The sequence below is a fragment of the Aulostomus chinensis genome, chromosome 22, assembly GCF_037954235.1.
Source record: "Aulostomus chinensis isolate RoL2024-O1b breed Wild chromosome 22, RoL_Achi_v1.0, whole genome shotgun sequence".
Lineage (NCBI taxonomy): Eukaryota > Metazoa > Chordata > Actinopteri > Syngnathiformes > Aulostomidae > Aulostomus > Aulostomus chinensis.
In genome coordinates, this window is record NC_141341.1 from 6,729,060 (window position 1) to 6,747,070 (window position 18,011).

General features: G+C 41.1%; 1 protein-coding gene across 1 annotated transcript; it reads right to left on the reverse strand.

The window, feature by feature from the left end:
* Positions 1 to 449: 449 nt before the first annotated feature.
* Positions 450 to 15,397, reverse strand: tmem64 (transmembrane protein 64). Its single transcript, XM_086193863.1, has 3 exons — positions 13,964 to 15,397; positions 5,410 to 5,565; positions 450 to 4,235 (listed from the first exon to the last, which is right to left on the reverse strand). Exons 1-3 carry the CDS (start codon positions 14,666 to 14,668, stop codon positions 4,044 to 4,046), a joined length of 1,053 nt encoding a protein of 350 aa, XP_086049989.1. The 5' UTR covers positions 14,669 to 15,397; the 3' UTR covers positions 450 to 4,043.
* Positions 15,398 to 18,011: the final 2,614 nt, after the last annotated feature.

Consider the following 18,011-nt stretch of genomic DNA (forward strand, 5'->3'; position numbering starts at 1 on the left):
TTTAAATGTGTGCGAGGACTGAGGGGGGCCAGGTTGGGAGGATTTGATGAACTGTGTCACAGCTCAACAAAGATGGAGAGGCAGCGGAGAAACAACTGGATGTCCGCAGAAGGAGCTTTTTAACCCATTTGTCTGGATACATTTGCTGACACCTCGTCTTATGTTCAGTTGAGGAAAGCCAGGACTGAAATATCGCGGGAATGCACCTGAGCTGTAAATTACTGAGGAGAGGAGTAGGGGGCGTTTACAGAGGGCCGAAAGTGCCAAAATCAAAATTAAGGGAATAAATGATCCAATAAAGGATTTTTCAGCATATTGATTTGTTAAAAAAAAACTAATTAAATACATACTAAACTAAGACATAAACGAGTAAAGGAATAAGGAATTTGCATAAAGGATGAAATAAATACATGTGACTAAATATTAAACCATGAATGAGAAAGAAAAGAATAAAAGAATAAAATGAGATTAAATGAATAAAGAAACAGAATGCAATTAATTTAATACATTTATATATTTTTACTGTTTAGTGCTTTTAATGGCATTTTATTTATTATGTGACTAATATTTATATTTGCTCTTCTAGTTCCAACATATTTTCCAAGCATGAAAATTAAGACAATTCCTTCCATAAAGTTATTAACAGTTTAAGAGTGAATACCTAATTTAAATTCTTCTTAAGTCAGTGAAGATATTCATGTGTAGTAAACGGTGCAAGTAAAAAAAAAAAAAATCTTAAGAAAGATGTAACAAAGTCTTGACAGGTTTTATTTTCTCTCTCATAAATAACACTGAACAAGCATCATACAGCGATAAATATCAATATTTATACACTGTAAAATTCTCTGTATAACAAAATACAGTATATGTGTAATGCACTTGATACAGATGGGGAAGTATTGCATTTCATAGCACCAAACATGACCCTTAACGTGATCCTCAATGACATCATACTCTCGTCCTCTGTGCAGCTGAAGTGTGCAGTTACACCCCAGATCCAGGTCTTGTGTGGGTGTCTATGAAACATACTTCCCGTAGGAATCAGTTGTTGCATAACTAGATCTAAATTAAGTCGAGCCCACCTGGGAAGAACCAAAGTCTTGACTTTTAAACTGCCCTTTTGACCTGCAATTAAGCTCCCAAAATTCCTCTTAAGAGGCTGAAATCGACGATGAATCGATGATGGCAGATCAAGCGCCATGTATGTCATCTTTGCTTCTAACATGGCGTGACTTCCACTGGATACTGAGCAGAATAGTTCCGCGCTGTGTTTGGAGAGTGGGGACAGAGTGTGTTGGCGTGTTCTCATCAGTGGAACCCAAATGTGGAAATGGGTGTGTATGATTCAGTGTGTACGTTGTCGTAGAAGGCTATTGCTAAGTAAGTTGAATTTAGCACTACCACCCATACATGCAAATTAAGTAAAATATAAATATCGTTAACACTACAATGGGGCCATTCTTTCTACTTTTTAATTCTTTAAATACAATTTTAGTTGCTGATCAGAATTTTATACTCCCAATATCACCCCCCCGCCCCTAAAATCTAGCTTTGTGGGGCTCTACTCATCAGGTATAGATTCAAGTGCTTTTAAAATGAGAGCAGGTAGGAATAGATCTCACATAATGACAAAGCTATGGAGCCCCGGAGAGGCAACAGAGAGGGTTTTTGTCATGAGAATAAAAGAAAACAGCATGTAGATTTTGGAGCCACATGATCTAACATGTTCCCCCAAAAGAAAAAGAAAAAAGAAAAAGGAAAAGAAAGGGCCACTCCCGGGCTCCCGATAAACATCTTTTGATGTAGATCTGAGTAAGAAGCATGAAAATTGTCTGTTTCGGATTTTAACATGACAGGAGGCTCATTAGGGAAGCATCAGGAATGAATTCCATGATGCACTGAAGGGACTCTCCAAACAACAGGCGGTATGAAGCAGAACAAGCGCCACTGATCACAGATGCGTGTGAGTTTGGTGACGTCGCCTCGACATCGTAGGCAGAGCGAAAATGGTGGAGGTAAAAGGCAGGTTGAACACTCACACAAACCTGGGAATGTTACAGTGGAATATGGATCAAATCAAAGAACAACCCAAAGCTAGTAGTTTTTGTTCATTTTGAGAGGGAAAAGGTTTACAAAAAAGGCCAATACTTGGCTAAAGATCTTATGTATAAGTCTTCTATCATCTTATTTATATATCTATATAGAAATATATATAGATATATATATCTATATAGATGTATAGATGTTTTTTTTTTTTTGCTTTTCAAACATTATTGCTAACTTCTGACAGGAAGGGGCCCTTTCAACCAGTGAGCTGTGATAATGAAGCAAGAAAATGAAGATCAAGAATCAAGAGCTTTTCGGAAAAAACGTCAGCGGGGAAATAAATGTTTGGCTGAAATCAAACAAAGCAATTCTCAGTAGAAAAAGAAAAAAGAAATACAAAACAGGCTTTTGTGAACAGAGAGAGGGAAACAATGGTGGATATTTCAAATAGGAGCCCTTATTATTCCTCAATCAGACTTTGTCTGAGGAGCAGCATCACAAAAAATTCATGTAATAAAAACTAAAAAGTACGATCACATTCATCATTTAATGTCCATGTTGAGTTTGATTGTCAGCTTCTTAGACACATCAAATGTTCGACCAACCAAACCCCTTCCTGGTTCAACGGTAGAAGTGGACAAGGCGAGAAAACAAACACACTGTTGTTGGTGTCTTAGTTAAGAGGTAAAACACAAAAACCTTTTCCAAGCTTATTCCTAGCATTCAACAAGATTAGATAATAAAAAAGTAAGTCAATAGTACCTTGAACGCAGGCGATGGCATCTTTATCAAATTATGGCACATAAAAAAATAACAGCCTCTACATCTCATCTAGTTTACTCTTTAATTAACACAGACTCATGTTTGTTATGTTGTATGCATGAGCATTTGATTAGTTTGGTTTCAGCACTGAAATACGACATTCATGCCATCTCGTCACCTTTCGTTGAGTCGTAACACTAAAGGAACATCTCACAGCCATGTTAGAAAGAATGTAAGACGTCAATTCAAAATCAAAATGGATTCCAAACTTTGAACAGGAAAGCTTGGCGTCTGGGCTTCAGAGTGGGAATATTTCTGCAGCAGAACACGTGTGTGCTGTGCTACCGTGAAAACGAAATCATGCTGCACTTCAACTTTCCTGGCAGAACATTCCTGAGTTTCCCTGCTGTGAAATCTGCTCTCCTCTGCAGCTGTTCTTATCAAAACTGCAGAAGCACTAAAATAATCTCCGGGCAGACAAGGCCAATTCAGCTGATGTGGTCATATCCAGCAGAAATCACACAGTCAGAGAGGCCGGCGAGGCTCACTGAGAGCTTCCACTCCTCCCCTCTCCAGAGTCCAAAAATAAGACACTTAAAAAAATGGACTGGACTAAAGAGCCAAATCTTTCAAAAATATCAATAATGCCCTCATTATTTAAGTAGTGAACTAGATGAAGACAAACAAAAATGAAACACAAACAGGCGCTGTATGAAAGAAGGTGCATAGGTTGGCATTCTTTTGACACTAAAATGGAAAAATAAATGAGTCCCTGGTTCTCTAGAAAGCTCCAGATTGCACATTCATAGTTTTAGCAGGCAGATCATGCTGAGCTTTTATAAGTCACTCACTCACTCACTCAGCTAACTCTGAAATGCCTAACATCATCATTTCTTTGACATCTTCTGTAACAGAGTTTAAAAGTCCCTTAATCACAATGAAAATAAAAACAAAACTAAACACCAAGATGATGTACCGCTCAACCGATTATTTCAGCACCGTTTCTTCAAAGGTGCGTGGTCCCACACTTCTAAACGTTGTAGCAACTACCATGGCAGAACATGCCCCGCCTAAAGACGGAAGCTTCCAGGCCTTTTCTCACACGGATGGTCAGAATATGATGTTGAAAAAGCTAACATTATATACCATGCCACCGTCTCGGCGCTTCCCTTAAGCTTACAAAGTCTTACGTTTGGGTGACCCAGCCGGAGGTGCTGCCACGGGGCCACTTGAGGTCACACAACATTGATGCAGTTTCCGCTGCTGGCGATCGCTCTCTTGCTGCAGTAGGTGAAGCTGCTGTGATTGCTGGAGGAACCGTTCATGTACGATGACTTCAGCTCCATCTGGCAGGCAGCGATGGCTGCGTTGAGCTCTAACTGAGCCCGGTGCACGACGTAGAACATCAGGCCGATGCTGATGATGATCTGAGGGGGATAGAGGAACGATGCTGTGGTCAAACTAGTTCTCGTCTAAATATCTGGACCACTGCCCTCCAGCTGGACTGCTTCTAAGTGAACCACAGGCCCGTTGACTACAGGGGCGAACTTTATCGGCCTTCATGGAACCTAATATAGGAAGCGAATGTCATCACAGCACATAGCTGTGAGTCATTGGTTTACTAATGTTGCTTCACGTCACACGAACACCGACTGAACCTCCATGAAAAATGTCAGAAATTCTTCTCATCTGCTGATTCGGACCAAAGCAAACAGACTAGATGTGTGAAGGCCTTCTCGTGATCAGATGTTAAAGATGAGGTAACACGCAGCAGCCTGCTGTCCTGCTGACGATGAGTGATTTCACAGCCGCACTGGTGGGAAGAGTAGTTCATGTGGATCGATCAGATCTGATACCGATAAAGCACATTAGCTCAAGGCATTCCTACTGGTGCACAATGGCAGCTATAAAAAGAAAGGGATTTATTATATCTGTGACAGATATGTCAGCATCAGTGTCATCAAAATGATATCAATGCATGTACTTTGCTAGGTATCGCAACAGTCAAACTGGCTGCAACGGATGGATTTCTCATGGCAAGTGTAATTCAGGTTTATTTGGAGCGTTCTGCCGATCAATGCCCACTTCATCTTGAACTGACCTTTGACCTCTCATCCCTGTGACTTTGTCAATGCACAAGCTGCCCCTCAGTCCCTTACAGCTGAAGCTGGGAGCAGAGCTGCTTCCTCAGTGTCAGGGAGGAGAACTGGTTGTGTGAGACTAACATAACATCACTATTCACGTTGGTCAGTATCGGAGAGGGTGAGGGAACCAGTATTTCAAAGACACAGTTGCATGCTTTCTTTTGTGTCTATTAAAAACAAGTTTACCCTGTTGTTCTTTACACTCCCTTCTCGTTAACATCAAGTATCAGGACACATCAGCAGGATGATACCTGCTCTCGCTCAAACATAGACAGAGAGGGTATACAGACATTCACAAATGTCAGAAAAATAAAGTGCAGAGTCGTGCAGCCAGCACGACAGCGCACACGATCAAATACAACACAAATTTAAACTAACATTCCAGAAAATGTCACTACAAAAAAGCAACACTTGACCCAACAGGATTATCAGACATCTCCACACTCCATCAATTCACCTGCAGACTGAAGATAAAGTAGCCGCTGACACTCTGCTCGGCGATGACGTCCTCCATGGTGCGAAGAGTGGTGCCCAGGTAGGAGTTGAGCAGCTGGGTGGGCAACAGACCCAAAGAGGAGGCCACCAGGTAGTTTGGCAAGGACACATCAGTGATCTTGAGATGGAAGAAGTAATGAAAAACACAGAGAAGATGGTGAAACAAGGGTTTAAACTGATTATTAAAAACAAAACAAACAAACAAAAAAAAAACATTTTTGAGGTTAACACTGAAATTACAAAAACTACATACTGGCTGTAATACACATCAAAATATGTTTACTCTTTGGAGCAATTTTCAGTTCATGAAATGGTTGAGTTAAATGTTTTTTCTGGTCCACTTTCTTGATTTTTTGACTCCCGAAACTCCAAAGAAAGTCTGTAGAATTTTTACAAATATTTTAACGCGTTTGGCATTTCTTAAAAATGCTTACAAAAAAAAAAATTCTGAAATTATTAAAATGGCATTTGGCTAATGCCTTCACAGTTTTTTTTTTTTTTTTTAAGTGAGGCCAAGTATTGACTTGGGTCTCGGAATGCTAATGTTACCATTCTTCTTTGCTCCAGACTGAAATTTTCAATGAATACCATTGCATTATTCAAGTTTCCTTAGCAAGCAAGAAGGCTATCATAGCATTAGCTACTCAAAAACTACCGGTAGTTACATGAGGAAAAATGTATTTATTCATAAAGCACTGTTTGACACCTCAATCACCTGCACCACCATTATGACCTCAATCCTCAATGAGGAAACTTATTTCACCCAGCAGTGAGGACCTTTCCCCACTATTGCTGCCATGGCGAGTGACGTCAAACCTTCTTCTCCCAACACCTTTGTTGTTAATTTTTTTTGGGGGGGGGGGTTGACAAAAAAATAAATAAATAAAAATCTTGCCATGTTTTCTTTATTAAAAGCTGCTGAGTCCTCATTCATTTTGGGTCAAAAACAACCACGGATGAACAGATTGTAGAAAAACCTCCATCTGGTGTAATTACCTTGAACTTTGCTCAGAGTCTCATTTTTATCTCAGAACAACAACCTAAATAAAACAAGTGTCTGCATTGCTGTCACTCCTGATCCCTTGATTAAGTGATGACATAAGCTGATGTGTGTGTGTGTGTGTGTGTGTGTGTGTGTCTGTGTGACCTTGGCACTGTGTACCCTGTGACAAAGCTCAGGCTGATAGCAGTGTGTCAAGACACTGCCAGCGCCAGAACGCTATCACAGCTGGATAAACATTCACCCTACATCTAACCAAACCAACTCCTCCTCACGCTGATAAATCCAAGCCCCTCTCCTGCCATCATACGTCGGACTGATAAGAACTCCGTCCGGGTTTAAATTCATGGGACACAAACACAGCAGAAACCTGCTTAATCAGGCTAACATTGTTGACATGTTCTGTACAACCATGTTCTGTTTGAAAGATTAGCACCGACGTGCCAACACCATAAAAACGCTTTCAGCTGATCTCAGAGACGAGCCATGTGAGAGCTGCGGAGGAAGAAGGGAAAGGAATGTGCTGATTTTCTCTCAGCCATCATCCTAGACTTGTGAAGCGCATGTCTTATGAAGTCTCAGGCATCCAGTGAATACAGCCGTCTTGCAGATGACGGGAAGGGCTAGCGCTTGGTTTTTTTGATGACTGCCGAGAGAATTCCCAGCAAACCTCCTACTCATTTCTCTGTGCCTGTGTTAGGATGCAGGTCGGAGCAGTGGGTCTGAGCTAGAGCTTGTAAACCAGGCTTCGCTTCAGTACATGCCAGGATTTCCACTGTGATGCTGCTTCACTCGAGCTTTGCCCTTTGCAATGAAGGGCAAAGCTCCAGCCGTAATTAGCAGCAACACAAACATTTGCCGATTGTTATGAGACCAATAAAGCTGACGACTTTATTAGCTCATTAAGACAGTAATAAGGCTAAAAGATAGGCAGGTTTTTGACATTCATGGCCACTGCAGAATGACTCATGGTTTTTGCTGGAATGCTCATATTGTTTTCATTTATACAAGAATTTTTTGTGCAGGGGTGTATACCAAGCAAACGCGCCGCTTCACGCCTGGGGAGTACGAGTTGTAGGGTGGGGCATCACTGGAGCTGAGTGATACGCTGGAGCTAAAAATATGCAGCTCCTACAATTCAGTAATTTATTGTGGTTTTGATATTTTGATTAATTGTTGAGTCTCGGATAGTAACAGAATGAATACAGGCTGATGATGCTGTCATAAAATATATGGGAAAATCTTTACTTTGTCCTCGCAAACATTCTTCATGAGCTTTCCCTTTGAGTCACTAACTGCAGCAGTCTTTGTGTTGCTTTATGTTACCCGCTATCATGTAGCACCATCCACTTCAGCAAAAAGAAGCGGGGTGGAGGTGGGGCAGGGGGGGTTGGAGAGGAGAGAAATGTTGCCTCACCCATAGAAAGTGCTTAGCAAGGACAGCGCAGACACCATATAACTCCACTGTGAGCCACTATAGGCCTCAAGTATCCACCCACGGTCAGTTTTACCCTGTCGAGGAGCGGTGCTGGCAGTGTAGAGTGTAATATTAGAGGCGGCGGCTCCTTTCTGATGTGAAACAAAAAGATGCACAGAGAAGTTTGTGTGTGAGGAGCCTCATTCCTCAGTGCAGAGCATAACTCATTCTTTAGTTAGCGGCTAGCAAGCATCTCAACAACATTTTGATCAGGTAAGAAAAAACAAGAGTAAACGATACACTTAGCCCATATTTTTCTATCTAGCCTTGGTTACATGTGCTGAAATCCCTCCACAGAAACTGTGTTTGGTCAATAATAAGGACTTCTTCACCAAACTGAGCAGAACTTGTTCCAAATGTGACAAAAATGCGAACTGGAGCACAAGACGCACTTTAGATTATCTCCTTGTAAGGTCTTATCGTTTGTTTTCTGGACAAGGAGGAAGCTCAAAAGTGAAATCTTACGGAGCCATCAATTAGCTGAGCGTGTAACATGAGCCGGTGTTGGAGGCAGCAGCCGAGCAACACCGCCTGTCCCTTTGACTTTAACACTTCATTTTCACCTCTGCACAGCGGAACGCTATTTTCAATGATGTGACCACTGTCAAAGCTTCAGCTGCGGTCCTGTCACGAGTCGGACATTTCAACGTTTGGACACAGAGCTACCATGGAGCCTGAAGTATGACGGTGACGACAGACAGAAGCCAGTTAAGTCATCCAGGCAAAAGAAAACCATCTGCTAGTTTTGGACTGCTTGTCCTCCAGCAATATAGCCCTTTTTATTTTTTTATTTTACTGCTGAAAACACTGTGGGTTTTAAAATAACAAATAATGTTGATTTTCCCCATCACAGACTTCACACAAGTATTTCCAATGTATCAACCACAAGAATCTATGCCAAAAAGCTGTGAACAAACATCCATCCATCCATTTTCTACCACTTATCCTGATTAAGGGTCGAGGGGGGGCTGGAGCCTATCCCAGCGGCTTTCACCCTGGACAGGTCGCCAGTCCATCACAGGGCCAACACATAGAGACAGACAACCATTCACACTCACAGTCACACCTACAGTCAATTTAGAGTATCAATCAGCCTCGTCCCCTCTTGATGTCTTTGGACTGTGGGAGGAAGCTGGAGTACCAGAGAGAACCCACACAGGAACATGAAGAACAAGCAGACTCCACACAGAAAGATCCTGTGCTGGAGCCGGGGCTCGAACCCAGACCCTTCTTGCTGTGAGGCGACAGTGCTGACCACTGCACCACCGTGCAGCCCTGTGAACAAACAGTTTCCTTTAAATCAACATTGAGAGTTCCCACAAGATCTCTTCGGTGGAGGAAGACACTCTACCATCTCATATTCCTTTCATAAATTCAGCAGTATTTTCAAACAGAGGTCCAACTTTGAAGACCACCTCAACAGGACAGCTCCTGACTCTCATGACCCAATTTCCCTGGCTCATGACAGAATCCTTCTACGTCAAGTCACTGCTCTACTCCCATGTCCCGGCCAGGGCCTCGGAATTTGAGATGCTTCTCAATACCGACCTGTAAATGAACAAGTGCAGCACTGACATTCACAGTGCTCTGTTGCTTTTACAGTCAGCTGATCCCTAAAAGCATCTAGTCTGACGACTGAGATACTCGTGTCAACCGCTGATGTCAAATACAAACATTGAGCAACATTGGATTTTTCCTCTGGATTGAAGTGTCTCTTCAATTAATCATTTAGCCACAGAACTGCACTATGTGACCAACATCCAGAGCAAAATAATTACCTCAACAAAGGGTATCTTTTCACTCAAATCTGTGGTTTGTATGTCTGTCGGTGGGATTACACAACAAGAGTCGAGGCCATTAAATTACGCGGCAGATTGAGACATTTTCATTCCATTATGAGGAAATATATGGACCCTGGGGGAGGAACAGAACATCCAGATTGCCCTTCTGATCTAATTCCACATAGACAAATGTAGAAATAAATCTTTTAATACTTTATCACTGACCAAGATACTGATGCTAAATAAAAGATATTAACTTCAGCAGGGCGCAGACTTCCGCCAAGTTCACGTAAAAAGAGTATTAACAAGATTCATTTTTTCATTACCTATCATACTGCTTACCTGAGGTTAAACAGCTCTGCTCTTAAATTTAATAGCCTTTCTTGGCCCGTGCTGCACGCCCCTCTACCGAATCTTGCAAATAGATCATACAACTAGAGTTTCACATCACTGTTATCTTCTTGAGGCATCAAAACTTTACAGGAACCAGATATGAAGGAGAAAAAAAACCCTTTCACAATTAAACACCCCTGTGGGGGGGGGGGGGGAGTGACTGAAAATGTTTTTTCTACTCTTGAGTTGCTGCGTCCAGAAATGTGTGGATTCAACTGGAGCTGAAAAAGAAATTTTGTCAGTACGACCAAATACTGCTTCATGTTAAATCAACAGGTGCCAAATTCCACAACCTGCAAAGCTCTTCTGTGTGGTAAACTGTACATAGAAAGAAAGTGATGTCATGTGATGTCACTCTGTTCAAACGATAGTGAGACAGAAGTGGTCTAAAATGCGGTTCCACTTTTAGGAAGTTGATGCACACAAGGCTCTGCAATATTTGGCACGAGATAAAAATCTTGCTAATTTTAGCGGCACTCCTAGAAATTGAAACCTGTGGACTCCCAATTTTTATTATTATTTTTTTACAACAAAGAAAAAAGCTGCAAAAAACAAACATGGGGTATGCAGACTGAATTCCAGGTACTGGTACCTGTTTGATTAAATTGTTCTGAGAAGTACCTTTAATATTTTGCGCCAATCAAGGACAAAAGCATTTGAATCCAAATACCAGACAGGCCAATGCAGCTGTCAAAGACTCAAATGGTTTCAGTTTATGGATGGGCTGTTAAAAACCAAAGCCAAATAACTCGTCTTCATTGAGCTGAGAAATGTCGGACTAAATCAGTCACAGAAAACGTACTGGTTTTACAGCATGCAATTACTGTGCTTGTGAAACACACTTACGTCACCACCATCTCTTTCTTTTCCTGCCTCAGGCCTGCGCATCAACTCCTTCAAGCTTTAGGCAATAAACGCCTTTCAAGCTCGCCACTTTGCATCCTCCTCACACCGCCACACTCCAGTTAAAGGTGGATAAATCAAAATCATCCGAGCAGGAATTATGACATGCAGCACATGACCCTGCTGAAGATGTATTTGAATCCAGTTGGTGCTGATTTTAGTTTTCCAAGCTACATTCTGTCTCAGAAATAATCAACTGTTTCAGTCGGCTTAAGGCCAACTGAACCTGAATAAACTGAACTTTGTCCTTTCTGTTGACTTGAGCATTGCTTTTTTTTTTTTTTTTTTTTTAAACGAAAATGCTGAAAACTAAAAAGGGCCCGCAGGCTGACTCCACAACACATTTATTTAGTTGGACCAGTAATTAGATCCCAGTCAGACCTTTAATCACAACAACAAACAGCAGTCACTCGTCCAGCCACTTGAGACTCAGTTTGCCTTTGTGAAATATTTCATGCTACTTTTCCTTCAGTGCTACACCCGTATATGGCGGCAACAATCCCCAAGTAAACCAATAGTTATTTTCAAGATTGATCCATTTTCCGCACTACACTACTTTACTACACCAAATGCCAGAAAACAGAGAAAATGCATGGCGTTATTTCTTAAACACATGGGAACGTCTCCATAGGAATGCATAGTCTAACTTAGAGATACTGGACTCACCCAGGGTTTATTGAATTATGTTTGCTTGTAAAATGCGTTAAGACTTTTAATCATTTAACAAAACAGTTGCAGATTAATCATCTCACTTGTCAACTCCCTGACTTACTGCAGCTCTTCAAATAATAAACCAACTACTCCGTTCCCTCAAGCTATTTTACTGTATTACCATTTAGGAAAAAAAGCGAGTAAATATTTGCACATGAAGGCTAAGCTAAGACCAATGAGATTTATTAGAATATTGCTGAATATACGTTATTGATATATGTGAGAATTACACGTTTTGTTTTGCCAGGTTATCTTGTACAAATGGACACCATAGGATTTTTGAAATGGAAATGATGTTGATAAAAGTATCAAGCTAAACTGGGAATGCATTTTAGTGGGCGCATGACCTCTTCCCCATGTGCCTCTTTTATTTTTGGCGTGATGATGTTGAATGCCCACAATACCTCAAAAGACTTGTTTAGCGCCCGCTGTTTTTAAAGACACATAAAAACTTAAATTCCATGAGTAGTATTTCATTCTGCAGAACGTGTCATTAATATATCTCAGGCTTGTGCTGACCAAAGATCTTGCTGAAAAGAAAAAAAAATATTAGGATGAAGGAACCGGATGTTGAACAATGCTAACCAATTTCCTGGATTGGACACATTCCTGTGGCATTTACAAGGTTAAAAGACAAATTATTAAGGACTTTTATTCTGAAAAGAAGGTAGTGGTCCAGTGAGGCTACTGTTGCTCAGTATTACTGTACAATCTGGTGAAATTGGAGACAGTGATGAGAGCAGCAGTGTCCTACTCTGGAGACCACAGTCTGAGCGGCTACTGGCTACTTATTAAGTTCACCCTCGAGTCTTTATTCTTCATTAATAATTCAATTACAACTGACATAACATTTTTTGGTATTGCGTGACCTCCCAGCTGATATTCTACGATGGAGTAATGTACCCTTCAAGGCTTTTACCAATCGGAGGCATCAATGGGATGAGTGAGGAGCGTAATGGACGGCTATACATTATTCATGTCATGTATGAAGGTCAAGTGCCTCAGGTTAAGAGTAGGGCTGCAGTTGAGAGCAATATCCTGATACTTCTAGGTTCAAAATGAAGGTCACGTGGTACTGCCCTGACCAATAATTCCAGATTTACCTTGAGGGGGGAGAAGGGAGTCCATGACTTTGTCCGGGTTCATTGCTAGATAGTCGGCCAGAAAAAACAAAACAAAAGAACTATTGTCCCAAATATGAAAACCTATATTTAAAAAGTGATACTTCATGAAATTGCTATAATAAGTCATGTCCTAAGGCTACAAAAATGGGGTCCATTTAATCTGCAATCTTCAAAAAGGATTGGTTTTATTTCACTGGGGAATAGCAGTGGTTCAGTTTATGCCATTGTGAATGCTGTGAGTGTCTATTCCAGGCAGATACAGGGTCAACCCCCCGCAAATTGTGCATGCTATTGTTTTCTTTCCCTTTTCAATATTTGACAACTGATTTGATCGACAGACCGATAAACCGATATCTATGTTTCCCTTCCTGATGGCCGAGATCATCAAGTCACCGCTAGTGAGCATAATAAACATTAAAATTGCTGTTATGGCCTCAACAGGCTGATATCAAAAAACTACAAAACAATCAATACCTGCCGATACTGACACGAATGCTGATATATATATATATATATATATATATATATCGTATGCCCAGTTCATTACTGTACCTCCACTCACTAAGGAGTTGGCCTCACATGGTCTGAGGAAAAGGAGAGAGCAGATTCTCTCTTGAGGAGGATGTATTGAGAATCTTATCAGATTTTCAGTGGAGATGATACCAATGGTGATATAAAAATAGACATACCAGGTAAAACAGAAGTAGAAGCAGACAGAAACATTGATCCAAAAAGGTAACTTAATCATCAAATACTCAACAATATTGTGCCATGAGTAATATGTAATAATTTAACTCACGAATCAAACTTCAGCAGAAAATGCCAACACAAGTACTTTTCCCTGCGCAAATCTACCAACAAGGAGCATTTGTTGAAAGCATTTTGATCTAACGGATCATATTGGTTCTCTTTCTATCTTTGAAACAGGTTCTGATTTCCCCTGCGTGCCTGCTTTTCTGTCGCGTGGTTCTGAAGTGACGCCCTTCAGTAGGTTAATGAGCCTTGCTGCTGGCTGGTCCATTACTGTGACCTCTCTTCCTAAATCAAAATGAGTTTTATCACCTACATTAAATCCTGAATGCCCTATCGTGGAAATAAAATGCTGGTAATAGTGTTTTTGTACTCACAGAGAAAACTGCGTTTTGGAGCCCAAAAGGAATGGGGGTGAGTCTTGCTAAGGCCACAACTTTGAGTCCACTCCCTCCTTCCACCACTCGAATGACGGCACTGAGCTGTTCACTGTTCCCAACCTTGCTCAGCACCCAGTCAGTCAATAGCCGTTTGCACACCAGGTGTGCCACAAAGGTCCCTATCAAAACCCCCACCATGACGAGTCCCATGCCCAGCATAAAGCCGTAGAGGTAGCCAGCTGCCACATTAAGAACTATATATCCCCATCCACACGGGAATGACACAATGATCAAACCCACAATAAAGAGCAAGGCCCCGACGAAACTGTCCAAACTCTCCACCCAGACCAGGAGGTCCTTGAGGTATTGCCGCACCAGGGTGACCGAGGAGAAGCACACAGCCATCAGGATGCATGCAAGCAGGGCACCCTTGAAGCAAAATGTGGTGATACAGCAGGGGTGCCTGAACTCTCCACTGTTATTGAAGGTCACCCCCCCTGTGTCGCTGGTAACCTCGGGGTCTCCATCAGACTTGCCAATCCCTCTTTCGTCAAAGGCGTTGCATATCAGGATGTCAATTTTGTCACAGTCATCTGTGGCAGTCCTCTGTAGCCAGCGATTCAGCTGGATCTGTGCCTTGCCCACTGCATGCTTCACAAGCTTGGTGAACAGCTGCACGGTCATGGATCCTGACAGTGACATAGTGGACCTCAAATGCGCTGTAGGGGCCGGCAGGTGAAGTGTTCGACCTGAAGACAGCTGTGCCGTTGGTGATTCTCAGTGTCTTCACATCCAAACCAAGTCCATATGCAGAAATTCGCTGAGCTTCATTTGCTGAGTACTCATGAAGAAGATGGCTAGTAGTGAGACATACAGATAAAATCAGTCACTATCGTTAGCCATTACATTAACCGTCCGCGTAGATGTTTATCTCGGGAACACCAGCTGGTGCCAGTCCACTGACTCAGAAGTGTAGAAGTCTCTGTTTATAAAAGTCGCCATATCCATGGATGTCATCTTTCAGCTCAGGGAAATGTAGAGACAATAGAGGGGGCTGTCAGACAGCTGTGAGAAAGAGAACAAAACAATCCGACACGTCTTCTGACTGAGATGACGACAGACGAACTGATGCGAGAGAAGTAACTTCCACGACTCAGCCGCATCCCCATCCAGCTAACCCACTAGCATGGCGTTAAATCACAGGCAGGCTAACTCACTCCCGTCATTAGCTAACTAGCTCCTGGCGTGGATAAAGTCCTCCGCGGCATTTCCGAAACTAAACCGCGTCACTAGCAGTCAGCTCCGTATCCCCCCGGCAACACTGTCACGGCCACACCGCACGTCCGACTGGAAAATCCAGCTCTGTGTCAGCTGGGTGTTGCTGCCGTCGTCCTCCCTCCACGGTGGTCGCTGCTGCTGCTGCTGTTTGTGTCCCAGAATGCCAAGTAACCCCAGACCACGTGACCGGCCGCTTTCTGCTCTCACCCACTCAGAGGCCCTTCACTGTTATCGCGAGATTTGACGACAAATTATGTTTGTTTTGGATCTTCAGAATGCTTCTGTTGTCAGTCGCTGTACTGCCACATAAGCAGAATAAATTACGACCAAACATTTGAATTAATATCAATAATAAATGCAAACTCACATGCTGGATTGTTTCCAGCTTCGCAAATGAGGATGACATCAGCATTGGGAGCCACATTTCTACATGAGTAACAGTACTACTACAGTTACAATTACCACATTTAATAATCTTCATTCAAAAATATCTAAAAGAAATTTCTTATAAGGAACTGACTATATTTAGAAGTAGGCCCGAACAGCCTGTATGTCATTGCTTTTCTATGTATTTTTCAATTTTATAGTGTTCATTTTTTTAGTATGAATTATTTATATTGCATCTCATTTCAAGAATATCATTGATAACTTGAATGCAATTCTGTGTACACAACAACAACAACAACAACAACAACAACAACAACAACAACAGCAAAATCTTCAAATACTGAAATTGATTATCATGCAGAGTCCTCAAAGATATTTTTTTTGGGCATTGTTAATTATAACTGACACACTATCATGCTTGTAAACATAGCTTGTTGAGGAAATTCAATTGAAAGGTCTTCATACATTATGGTTGTTAAAGATTTATCATCTATAGCCATATTAACACTTTGATTCATGAATTAACTTGCAAAAAGTACAGTATATTTGTCTTTTCCGTAACAGATTAGAACAGTAAAGGAGTACTGAAAAAGGTACATTTTAAAACATCAGTCACCAAAGCACTTGGGTAAATAAACTAGGCTGAAAGTAGCTATGTTGGAAGGTATGCTCACTTTGAATATTACCGTACAGCCACCCTGTAATAAGTGAAAGTCCTATATCCATTTTGCAAGAGTTTGACAAAATACATTCCTATCATTTTGCAGAGTTCTGCAAAATGATAGGAATGTATTTTGTAGCTTGAGGGCTAGCCATCGGCGTATTTCTACTGTCAAAAAAGACACATTTTATGATTTAAAGTGGTTGAGATGAAGATTATTTAATTATCTTTATGTGCTCCTGAGTTTCTATTACTGTGTCACTCTAATAAATTATACATTGTGAGCGTTTTGGTTGAAATTAAATTGTGTGCATTTTATGAAACAGCTTTTCCCTGTGAAATACATAAAATAACACGAAACCAGAAACTACCCCAAAAATGTTAAATATGCTTCAGTGCTGAATATCGGTTCACAACAACTTTATACAGGATGTTTGTATCACAGTTCCATTCTCTGTCTCCTGGAAAGTGCAGCATGTTGCGCTAGCCTGAGGCAGATCAAAGTGTTTGTTGCTCTTACCATGAATACAACAACAATACATGAACAAGGGGTGCGATGCAGACAATAAGTGCATTTGTGTATCGCACTGCTACATACATCTGAAACCAGCTTTGGGTAATGTTAGTCTGTAGGCAGTCAATAAAACTTTTTGCAGCCTCAGGTTTTTTTCTCATTGAAGTCGTATGACTTAGATAAAGATACACAGACATAAACTCATGCTGACAGTTTAATAGGTACATCTGGATAACATGAAAGCACCACATACCAGCAAAGAAATAAACGCTCCCTTGAGGAAATTGAAATTGTCAGTTTTTATTGAATCCATTGAGAGATGTTTGAACTGAGGACCTCTGTTACTGAGAAGCATTCCAAATATTTTGTCCATTACAGATGACAAAAAATTCAATTCATGTCATCATGAAAGGATTCCTTATTAAGCTGCATGTTTTTTGTGTAAAGACTCTTTGTTTAAACCTGGGGCCTTCACACAAGCATTCTCAGAGAGTTGCCCGCTTAAAAAAACAAACTTTCATTCCAGGATTTTCAAGGGCCCTCTTTCATTGGGATTCAGGGTTGTTCGTCCCACTTTCCTCCCAGTACCAGCCTTAAATGATGGGACTGTGTAACAAAACATGCATCCACTAGAGGGAACCATTACACTGTTTTTCAACTAATACAATTGTGATTTAGGGTTGAGCGTTTGGGTGAGGTTTGTGTTGGATTCCTCTGTATTTCTAAAGAAAATTCCTAAGACTTGAGGAAAATCACACCCTCATTAGATTTTATTGAGGGCAATAAAACATGCTGTTGTAACTTTCACAGTTATGTTGTTTGTTTCTCAGAGGAAATACATTTCCCTGGTAAATAAACACAAATGGGTGATTTTTTCTCTTAACCTCTAACATAAATTGATTAAGCCATGCCAAAGGCAGTTGAAAATATTGTAACACTGAAGAGGAGGAGGTTTAAAAGTTGGAGGCCTTCCTTCAGACAAAGCTTGGAATTCTTAGCCCCCTCCCCTGCCACCACCCTTACCTTTCCTTACATAAATCGTGGTTTAGTATCTGAATACATATACTACTGTTATGTTGTTGATCCTATTGACAGTTGACTTTTTATCTAAGGTAGCTTAATATTGCCGTTCTACATAACTTTATAGTGTACCAAGTACTAAAAAACATTCTGTTCTGGGCCATTTATTAGTTTTTGACTTTTAG